The sequence below is a fragment of the Sorex fumeus genome, unplaced genomic scaffold, assembly GCF_029834395.1.
Source record: "Sorex fumeus unplaced genomic scaffold, SorFum_2.1 ptg000073l, whole genome shotgun sequence".
NCBI lineage: Eukaryota > Metazoa > Chordata > Mammalia > Eulipotyphla > Soricidae > Sorex > Sorex fumeus.
The window spans coordinates 5,714,773-5,725,979 of record NW_026606130.1 but is presented as its reverse complement, the minus strand read 5'-3'; the positions used below and the strand labels follow the sequence as shown (position 1 = coordinate 5,725,979).

At 44.4% G+C, this 11,207-nt stretch overlaps 1 protein-coding gene across 2 annotated transcripts in view; it reads left to right on the top strand.

Annotated features, from left to right (window-relative positions):
* The first annotated feature begins 245 nt into the window (after positions 1–245).
* Positions 246–11,207, top strand: part of ITGB1BP2 (integrin subunit beta 1 binding protein 2) — a 37,733-nt gene continuing 26,771 nt past the window's right edge. The window contains exons 1-11 of one of the 2 annotated variants that reach the window (XM_056129994.1): positions 246–733; positions 981–1,030; positions 1,118–1,174; positions 1,249–1,394; positions 2,424–2,518; positions 2,620–2,675; positions 2,823–2,893; positions 3,187–3,286; positions 3,616–3,729; positions 4,012–4,074; positions 4,581–4,963. In XM_056129994.1, the coding sequence (XP_055985969.1) occupies positions 670–733; positions 981–1,030; positions 1,118–1,174; positions 1,249–1,394; positions 2,424–2,518; positions 2,620–2,675; positions 2,823–2,893; positions 3,187–3,286; positions 3,616–3,729; positions 4,012–4,074; positions 4,581–4,796 (1,032 nt within the window). In that variant the 5' untranslated portion in view covers positions 246–669 and the 3' untranslated portion in view covers positions 4,797–4,963. Of the gene's footprint in view, positions 734–980; positions 1,031–1,117; positions 1,175–1,248; positions 1,395–2,423; positions 2,519–2,619; positions 2,676–2,822; positions 2,894–3,186; positions 3,287–3,615; positions 3,730–4,011; positions 4,075–4,580; positions 4,964–11,207 lie in introns of those variants that run through there. The other variant, XM_056129995.1, reaches the window with a different exon arrangement.

Genomic DNA, 11,207 nt, shown 5'->3' with positions numbered 1-11,207 from the left:
TTACACAATATTGATCCCCAGCACCACGCATGGTTTCCCAAGCACCAACAGAAGTGACCCCTAAACACCACTGGTTATGATCAAAAAAAGATAAAGGGGATGAGGGAGATAATATCTGTCTCAGATTATCATTAGTCTGAGAATGATCCTTCATAACCTTTAGATTATTCACCTAGACCCACGTGGGGTTATAAGATGCATACTATAGCTAAAGTGGCCATCAAGGATCAATGATATGTCAATACACGAGTGTTACTGATGACTTTGAAAAGGAAAAAGTGGAATTGGGAAAACCCTTGCTGAACTGGGGCAATCCCAGAATTGCTACTCATTTTCTGAGCAGCTGCTGGTATGTCAGAGGCTTGGAATTGGCATGGTAAATCTAAAACTGTCTCAGCACTGGTGAGCTGACCTCATCCAAGTTCCAATTCCTACTCTGCCTGATCCCTTTTTCCTGAGCCTCAGAGCTAAAATGTTCCTGTGCTCTCCTTTCCTATTGGTTGGTGAGACAGATTGAAGTTCCCTTGCCCATGTTAGGAGGTGTACGCCTCCTGAGCTAAAGATAGAAACAGCTGGCCCTTCCAGGCAGCTAAAAGCCTCCAGACTAAGAGGTGTTCCCCCACTCGGCGGCTAGACTCCTTGACATATCCTTTCAATACCAACGCCTCCATGTCTCTATTTTGCCATAACAAAGGCTGTGGGCAGCATTTTGACCCTAATACCAACTTTCCTGGTGAGTAGTCTTGGTCTTGCCAGGGGGGTTTTAGATCCTGGGGAATGGTCAGCTTTGGGTATTGTGTTCAAAAAGCAGGGGGGAATTTGGTGTACTTGCCCTGGTTTAATTGGTTTGAGTGATACTTAATCTTGACTGATTTTTAACATTGAGAGAAGCCTTGAGCATAAAAACTTGGAAAGGAGGCAGAAGGTCTGAGTTGATATAGTTACTTTTTCTTCCTTGGTCAATCTATCGATATGCACAGATTCCTGTTGCCATCACCCTGGAGTCCCAATCTTCCATGATGCACTAAAGGTGAGGAGTCGTTAAGAGGGGGATGAATAGCATGAGCATTTCCCAGTGGACATCCAGAAATCTAAGCTAAGCTGGTTTTGTTATCAGGGTTGGTCCTGCTGCCGGAAGCGAACTGTAGATTTTTCTGAGTTCTTAAATATCAAGGTAAATTATTTATTTCCTTGTAATCTGCCCTGGCAGAAGGATTCTATCCCTAATCCTCTCCTTATCTGTACTAGGGCTGTACTGTGGGACCACACTCTGCTGAGAAACTCCCAGAGGGCCCGCAACTGGATGGCCCTGCCACAAGCAGTTCACTTCAAGAGCAAAAACCTCTGAATATGTTTCCAAAGTCAGCAGAGACCTTGCGCCAGGAGAGGCCCAAGTAAAGAGGAGAGGTCCCTGGGTTTTTTCTGTTCACAGTTCCTAGGTCATTGGTCGGTAGGAAGGACTAAGGAGGACTACGTGTAAAGGCTTAGTATATTTTGTGCCATAGGCTAAGTGTGTCCAGAAATACATATATTACATAAAGGTAGTAAGGGGGTGATGGAATAGTTCAAGTCATTTTAATAGAACAGATAAACTCTCATCTGAATATACAGTCATGAATATACACTCAACTGTAATATAAGCCAGGGTGGTGGGGGGCGGCAGTCACTGACACTGACTTTTGTTTTCAGAAAAGAGATTTAAGATAAATGGGCCAGAGAGATAGTACAGCTGGTTGGGTACTTGCCTTGTATGTGACCCACCCCAGTTTGAATCCCTGTCATTGCATATGGTCCCCCAAATACCACCAGGAATGATCCCTGGACACTGGGTACAGCACCCCCCAAAAAGCAAAAAGTACCAAGAAAAGGATGTAAAATTAACAGGACACTGCAGTTATTTTGTCAAATACTTAGAGCAACAGAGGAAAAATGTGAACACAGAGGAAATACGTGAACACAGCTTGATTAAGAGAAGGAAGAAATAACACCACTACACAGACAAATGTGACATTTAGAGCCTCTGAACCTGATGGGAAAGAGAAGCTCTGGGGACTTCCCTAGGGATTTGGATATGTCCAAAGAGATTAAAAATAGCAAAGGGGCTCCTTCCTAACTTCATTGGTCCTTCCCCATGTTCACCACACTGACTCCGTTGCCACTGGTGGGAGTGTTGGAACTGCTTTTACATTTGTTTGGGGGCCATTTCTGCCTGTGCTCAGGACTTACTCCAGCTCACTGCTCGGGAATCATTTCTGCCAGGACTTGGGAGACCATATATGGCATATATAGTTTCAGGGAATTCATTGACTTGGGTCAGTGGCATTCAAATCAAGCACCATCTCCTTTGTACTCTGTTGGTCTTGTTGGAACTATTGTTCATGGATAATGGATCGGAACTAAATTGCCCCACCCATGCATGCTAGGTCAGAATTACCTCCAAAACTGCTGCCACTAAATATATCCCAAGCCCTGGAAATGGCATTGGAACAGAAGGAACTAGACCAGGAACCTGGAGCAGGTAAGTGGGCCCTTAGATTTGTTTTGCAGATTGGAAATTACTGAAGGGGGTGATTGGGTGGAGGGAATGAATAGGTTCCTGATTCTATTTCCTTTGCCCAGGACTTGATAGTATGATTCGGACTAGGTCCAGTTGCCAGAACCCAGGATGTGATGCTGTGAGTGTTTGTTAAGGAATGATGGTGGTGGTGGTGGTGGTGGTGGTGGTGGTGAATCCCTTAAGCATGTGGTTGGGAAATGATAGTATAGACTGTAGCAAGCCATTAGTATAATCTGATTCTTTTCTGATTCTCCTTTATTTTTAGGTTTACCAAGGCCTTGAGAGTGATGCTACTCCTTGTACCTACCACCCAGGAGCTCCTCGATTCCATGAGGGGTGAGAAAGTGTGGACTGTGAGAGTCTTTTTCCCAGTGTTGTTAATAATGAATAATCACATGAAGGAGAGAAAAGAAGATTCAGTTGAATTATCTTTGTACCTCAGGATAAAGTCTTATTGGGGAAATTAGGAGGGAAGTTTGGGACATACCCAGTGTTGCTCAGGGACTATTCCTGGATCTGCTCAGAAGTGATTCCTGTCCTCAGGGGACCATATGTGGTAGCGGTGATTGAACTGAAGTTGGTCACCACATGTAAAGTAAGTGCCTTAACTCTTGTGCTCTCTGACACAGGATGAAATCTTGGAGCTGTTGTGGCATCCAAACCCTGGATTTTGGGGCATTCTTGACGCAACCAGGATGCAGAGTTGGTAGACATGACTGGGGGAAGCAGGTAAGTCAACTTTCCACTAATCTAGTTCTGGGACTTACATGCAGCCAACCCATGTCCGAATCCCCAGTACCACAATGAGCATCTCCAATGGTCACTCAGGAGAGCAGAGCCTGGAATGGCTACTGGGCACTACACAAAATATTTTCTCCTTCCTGTACCTCATGGTAGTGCTCTATGTTCCTTTATAACAGACCAGATGATATCATGCTCCTTATCTCAATAGTCTGAGGCTTTGCAGTATGAGGCAGTTTGTCTCCTCATACGCCGTGAGAACTCCACTTAGGTCTACAGTTTATTTTAACCACCCATCTTTTATATCTTCTCATCAGCTGCCAGCTTCTTGCCGTCAAGATTGGCACCAGACAGACTCCTTAGTTGTGGTAACTGTGTATGGCCAGATTCCACTTCCCGCATTCAACTGGGTGAAAGCCAGTCAAACTGAGGTGAGAAATGTCTAATATGGTATGGGAGGCTAGTGAACTTGGGTGATGGTATTTGGGTTAAGTACCATGGTACTTGAGTTAAGGTAGAATTGCTGTATGCTGTCATCAGCATGCAGCCTCCATTTCTCTGAGGGGGATGTAGAACTTACTAGGTCAGCGTTATCTGACTAATCAGAGATGGCTATAGGAATCACTCCCCTAGTCATAATGGCTTTTTCTGTCATAATGACTTGCTCTGATTTACTGGAGATTGTTAGTACCTTTGTGATTATTTTCTTTCAGCTTCATGTCCACATTGTCTTTGATGGTAACCGTGTATTTCAAGCACAGATGAAGCTGTGGGGGGTAAGTAAAGATAAAGGGAACATAAGAGGAAGGGGCAGACGGGGATAAAAGGAAAGTCGAGATCAGAATCAATAGAGGCTATCTTTTCTTTTAAGTATTGTCATCACATCTAGTGCTGCGCAGGGCTTATTCCTAGCTCTGTACCCTTGATGGGGCTCAGAGGATCTTCTTGGGGGTGGGGATCAAAATTAGCTCGGGTGACTGCAAGGCAAATGCCTAATTTGCTGTATCTTTTCTCTCTGGCCCAATAGAAGGTATCTTGAGGGAAAGAGTTGCAATGGAAAACGGGAGATATTCTTTTTATTTGCTTTTATATACTCTCTCTCTCTCCCCCTTCTTCCCTTTTTCTCTCTCCCTTGCGTTATATTGTGTGATTCCTCACCTGTCTTTTCCTACCTTACCTTTTCATTTTTCCCTTATTATTAATTACCACCCCACTCTGACCTCAACCCCTTTGATTTCTTTATTCTTTTTCTTCTGTGGCCCTGTCTTTCCCTCTTCCTCAGGTCATAAACGTGGAGCAGAGCTCTGTCTCCCTGATGCCATCTCGGGTTGAAATCTCCCTGGTCAAGGCTGACCCAGGGTCCTGGGCCCAGCTGGAGCACCCCAGTGCAGTAGCTGATAAGGCAGGGGTTGGGTTAGATGAGGTAGAATCAGATGATTCAGACGATGATCTGAGCTGGACAGAGGAGGAGGAAGAGGGGGAGGCAATGGGGGAATAGTGCAACAGTTAGCTAGGTGTCCAGCTAGGATCTCACTGACTCATTTAAAATCCCAGAGACCAGGATGTGGTTTGAAACGGGGTGTCCTGGAGGTTAAAGCGAGGGGAGAACAAAGGTGTTCCAATCGTGCTATTCTTTCCCTTAAATAAACCTTGTATTCTACAGTTTCACATAGTGTCTGTTCTCTCAACACACTAAGATTGTCTTCGTTCCCCCTAACTTCTGCGTATGTTTGATACAGATGTGTGAAAACATGCACACACACATTCAGTCTCTTTTTCACAACTAGCTATTGTTAGCTCAATATGTGCCTAAGTTATGTGTTCAGAGATATCTGAGAAATAAGACTTACTCGTTTTCCTGAGAGGTTAGGAAAATTACAGTCTGGCTAACAAGTAAAGGCTAATAATCTATACCAAACAATAATAAATATAAAAGGTTTATTGAGTTCCAAATTGTGTAGTACAGACCTATAGGAGTTGAGAGAATGGAGAGATTAGTGGGGATCTTAGTAGAAAGAGAAGTACAGTGGCCAAAAAGATAGTACAGGGGTTAAGACACTTGTCTTGCATGTGGATGACCCCTATTTGATCCCTTGTACCATATGATTCCCTGAATATTCTGGAAATGATCCTTAAGCACAGAGCCCATAGAAGGTCCCAAACATTGGAGGGTCTGGCCTCAAAACCTTCATTAAAGAAAGAGAAGACTCTATGGAAGAAGTATAGTTCTGTATCACTTTGTTGAGATACAATCTGCACATCATATAATACACCCATTTAAACTGAAATATAGCATTTTAAAGATATAATCAGAGCTGTATAATCTCAGTCAACTTCAGGACCTTTTTAATCCCTCCAAAATCAATTCCTGTACCCCATTGGCAGGGGCTCCCAATTTCCCCCAAATTCATAAGCCCTAGGCAACCACTAGTCTACTTCCTGTCTCTGTGGGTTTACTTATTCTGGATTTATTCATAGAGATGAAAGCTTACAGTACATGTTCTTTTGTCACAGACTTGTTTCTTTTAGCATCATGTTTTTTTTTAAATTCCCTATCCCCTCCCTTTTTCCTTTGCTGCTGTCGATATGATAACCAGGGACTGCACATATGCCTGATTGGTGCTCACACATTACACATTTTCGCGTGTATTGCTCTCCAGGGGATCCACACAAGGTTGCCATGCTCACACACTCAGTTGTGATTCTACTAAGGTTATTTTATTTTTTTATTTTATTATTATTATTATTATTATTATTTGCTTTTTGGGTCACACCCGGCAATGCTCAGGAGTTACTCCTGGCTCTGCACTCAGGAATCACTCCTGGCGGTGCTCAGGGGACCATATGGGATGCTGGGGCTCGAACCCGGGTCGGCTGTGCGCAGGGCAACCGCCCTACCCGCTGTGCTATCGCTCCAGCCCCAATTCTACTAAGATTAACTGTAGGGTTTGCATATGTATTCCCTGGGGGCATATTCCCATAACATATGTGTGTGCACTCTTTAGTTGAGGCCTACACATTATGGTTGTAGGTGCCAGGTGTCATATTTCCAGTCCATTATACTTGAACACTTTTTTTAAAAATCACAGTATTCACTGGGTTGTGCCCTTTGGTGGTTCTCACACACATCTAGCTGTAGTGACACCAGAAATTTCTTATAGCACCTAATAATTCAGAAGTGCCAGAATTGTGCATGCGATCACACCAAGGATTTGAACTTGGGGTCAAATTTTTGTTTTTGCTTTGGGGCCACACCAGACAGTCATGATCATGATCAACCTGTTTTTCATCAAATGCCTCGAGCAGGCACCAGTAACGTCTCCTTCATCCTAGCCCTGAGATTTTCAAAAGTGCCATATTCAAGGCTCTTTCAGGATTAGGAGAATGAGACCCATCATTGTTACTGGTATTTGGCATATTGGGTACACCACGGGGAGTTTGCCAGACTCTGCTGTGTGGGCAGGTTACATTGGGTAGCTTGCCAGGTTGTCCAAAGTAAGAATGAGATAATAAGATGTCGCGCAGCCGCAAATGCTCAGGGCGGGGAGGGAAACTCAACCCGCCTCCCTCCAAGGGGCCCTGGTGAGGACAGCCAGGTGTGGGGGCAGGAGACTCTGCGCTGTTCTCTTCCAGGAGCTGGGTCTCTGGGTCTTGGCTGTTGATGGGATTACACAGCGCCGGGGGGCAGTTGGTGGGTATGACCCCTGCCTACTGGAAGATGGAGGATCTGGGTGGAGGATGCTCAGCCCCGATCCGAGCAGGCTTGGAGATCTCAGCCCCGGCACCCGTATGCCTTTGTTCCTCTGCTGGTACCTTCATGCGTGTGGAGAGTGGTCTCAGCATGATTGTGGCTGGTTCTGGAGGTTTTCGGCTGCCGGGGCTCTGCTCGGGGCAAAAGGGAAATACCACGCAGTGCTCAGGGTTTACTCCTGACTCTTTGTGCAGGGATCACACATGGTGGGCTCATGACCATATAGTATGCTGGGAAATGAGCCTGGGTTGGCCATGTGCAAGACAAGCACCCTGCCTGCTGTACTATCATTCAGGCCCCATGTTCCCATTATTTGTAATTGACAATTATGGTTTTGATGGGGCTGGAGTGATAGCACAGTCGGTAGGGCGTTTGCCTTGCACGCGGCCCGACCTGGGTTCAATTTCCAGCATCCCATATGGTTCCCCGAGCACCGCCAGGAGTAATTCCTGAGTGCATGAACCAGGAGTAACCCCTGTGCATCACCAGGTGTGACCCAAAAAGCAAAAAATAAAAAGAAAAAAAAGACAATTATGGTTTTGATGCAGATTGTTACCTCCCATGTGCTGGATATCCTTCACCTATGTTCCCATATTATTGGCAGCCTGTCTACATTCCCCCTAACTTGGCACTCTCAAGTCTGTGTTCAATAATACATATCAATAATGATTTATTGTCAATTGATGAGACTATCATATTATGTAATAAATCATATGATAAAATATCTTTGATTAGTTTCTCTATATTCCGCAGATGAGTAGGATCATCATGTAATTGTCCTTTTGCTTCTAGCTGATTCTGCTCGTGTTTTTGTTTGGGAGTCACAATGCAGCGGTGCTCAGGGCTTACTTCTGGCTCTGACCTCAGGAATTACACCTGGTGGTATCCGGTGTACCATATGGGATGCCAGGGATCAAACCTGGGCCAGCCATGTGCAAGGCAAATAACCTACCCACTATACTCTCTTGCTACCATGATTCTGCTCATTAATGTATAATATTTTTATTTAAAAAATTGTTGTAGGAGCCATACCCAGTGGTGCTCAGGCTCTATATTGCTAGGTATCAAACCCAGTGCTTTGTACATACTGGGCAAATAATTGACCACTTGAGCTACATCCTTGGCCCCATTTAATTGCCTTTTTATTTTGTTTTGCTTTGGGACCATATCCACCAAACTTCAAGTCTACTCCCAGCTCACTGCTGGTAAAGAACTCCCAACAGTGCCTGGAAACCAAACAGTGCTGGTGATTGAATCAGGGAGTCCAGTCGCAAAGCATGTACTCCAGTCATTTGAGCCATATTCCCAACACTTAAAAAGTTTTGAATATGACCCAGAGGCACACAAAGCAATCTCGGAACTATGCATCTTTGGGCAGAAATCCCTCCAGACTTAATTAGTAAAATATCATAAATCTAAAAGCGGCATGGCCGCACAACATCATATGCTATTCATAAAGAGCAATAGAAAAAAATTACTTCACGATGCCTTTTCAGCAGGTCTGATTGTTGGGGGAAAATTCCAAATAATAATGGTGCATCTTTTGTTGAAATAATGGATGTAATAAAAGTAGAGAGTTAAGTGGAAATCATCTGCCTCACAGGCAGGGGGAGGGGTGAGATGGGGAGTATATTGGGGTTCTTGGTGGTGGAAAATATGCACTGGTGAGGGGATAGGTGTTTGATCATTGTATGACCGAGACTTAAACCTGAAAGCTTTGTAACTGTTCTCATGGTTATTCAATAAATAAATTAAAAAATTTTTTGAATATGGAGGCCTCCACAGTGATACTCAGAGGGCAGCTATGGCCACACACAATAGCTCTGGGGTGCATATGGTACAGGGTACTTAACCTGAGACCCTGTGAATGCAAAGACATGCCCCACCTCTTTGGGCTCTCTCCCAAGCCCTGTATATTTCATCATTTTACACATAAAACCGACCACATTTTTTGGAGAGTAGGGAACACTTGGCAGTGCTCAAGGGCCATTTGCTGTGGTGTTTGGGGAACCATATGGTGTTAGAGATCAAACCTGGGCCTTCCATATGCAAAGCATGTGCTCAGCCCTTTGAGCTATCTCCCCAGCTTTGTCACATTTTGAGGGAGGGGCTGTGGACTACATCCAGTGGTGTTTTGGCACCATTCCTGGCTCTGTGCTCAGGAGTTACTCCAGTTGTGTTCCGTGAACCATTGGTACTGAAGAGTAAATCCATGCCTCATGCTATAAAACTTGTGACTTGCCCATTGAGTCACCCTCTTTAGCCATAATTTTACTTATTTGTTTATTTCAGGGGTTTTTTTTTGAGGGGAGGCCACATCTGCTGGTGCTCAGGCTTAGTCATGACTCTACCATCAGGGATCACTCCTGGTGGGCTCAAGGGAACCATGTAAGATGTTGGGGATTCAACCCAGGTCTGCCATGTGCAAGAGAAAAGCTGTACTATCATTCTGACAGATTTGTAAGAGTTTTTACCTAAGTATATATACTGGAGACAAGTCTTTTTCCACTCCCTGCCTTTTAGCATTCTTGGCAATTGCACTCAGGGTTCGCACATGCAAAGCAAGTGCTCTACCATTCAACCACCTACCTGGCCATGGAAGCAGGACTCTTGTGATTTATGAATATGATTTATAGAAATTTTCTCTCATTCTGTGTGTTATATACTTCCTTAATGATATCTTCCGATACACAAATGTTTTTGATTTTATGAAGTCCAATTTATCTAGTTTTCTTTTTTGGTCCACACTAGGTAGTGTTGGGAACTACTCCTAGCTTGGTGCTCAGGTCACTCCTAATGGTGCTGAGGGAACATGTGGTGCCGGGGATTGAATCCATGGCTCCAGCACATGAAGCATATGTTCCAGTCCTTTGAACTATTTGCTTGGTCCCCTATTTTCCTTTTTGTTGTTTTTGCTTTTGATAACATAGCCAAGAAACCCCATTGATTAATCCAAGGTTAGAAAGAGTTGCTGTGATGGTCTAGAGGTTTTTTTTAAATTTGATATCATTGAGGACCCCAGATTGTAATGTGGTCAAATTTACCTTGATGCATGCAAAGGAGCACAGGTTAAAATCAGGATCTCATACTTACCTGGCTGCATTCTAAGCTACTGAGCAAACTTTTGGGCCCTTTCTTGCTACAAATCCCCAATAGCAGAATCGTCAGGGGTCCCCAAACTTTGACTTGGAAGCCCTTGGGCTTGCTGCGGAAGCACATCAAGTCACTGAGCCATCTTCCAGGCCCTCTGTCTGTTTGATCACAAACTTTGGGAATGCCCTGATCACTTCAGCACATATGGTGGAACTGGGCTTTATAGTAACAATCTTGAGCACATTAAGGCATTGAGACATCTTTCAGATCCCTCTACGAGTTTTCATTCTTTGGCCTGGGGATGTAGCTTTGTGTTAGAGTGTATACCTCAGGGGCCAGAGAGATAGTACAGTGGGTAAGGCATTTGCCATGCACGTGTCCGACGAACTTGGTTCCCAGTATCCTAAATGGTCCCCTGAGCACCACAGTACTGATCCCTGAGCTCAGAGCCAGGGGTAAGCCCTGAGCACCACCCAGTGTGATCCTGAAACCAAAAAGTGAAGCTTGCCTTAAACGTATGAGACTTTGGGTTTGATTCCTGGGAAGCCCCTCAAAAAAGTTTTAGCTCAGGGCTGGAGTGATAGCACAGCGGGTAGGGTGTTTGCCTTGCATGTGGCCAAACCGGGTTCGATTCCCAGCATCCCATATGGTCCCCTGCGCATTGCCAGGAGTTATTTCCTGAGTGCAAAGCCAGGAGTAACCCCTGAGCATCGCCAGGTGTGACCCAAAAAGCAAAAAAAAAAGTTTTAGCTCTTTGGCATATATTGATTTTACTTAGGGGGATGGTGTTTGTGCCACACCAAGATCTACTCCAGGCCCTGTACATGGAGAACAATGTATAGTGTTAGGGTTGGTCACATGCAAGGCCTTAACCTCTGTACTATCTTACCAACCCACATTATTCAATTTTTTTTAGAAAGTAGAAAAATGTTTTAGAAAGTAGAAAAGTGTGTTGAAAAGTAGAGGAGAAATGCAGAGGAACTTACCATATATGGAAGAACGCAGTAGAGGACTAAGTTCTGATTCATTTTTTTATATGTGGTATGAGGTAAAGCATTCAACTTA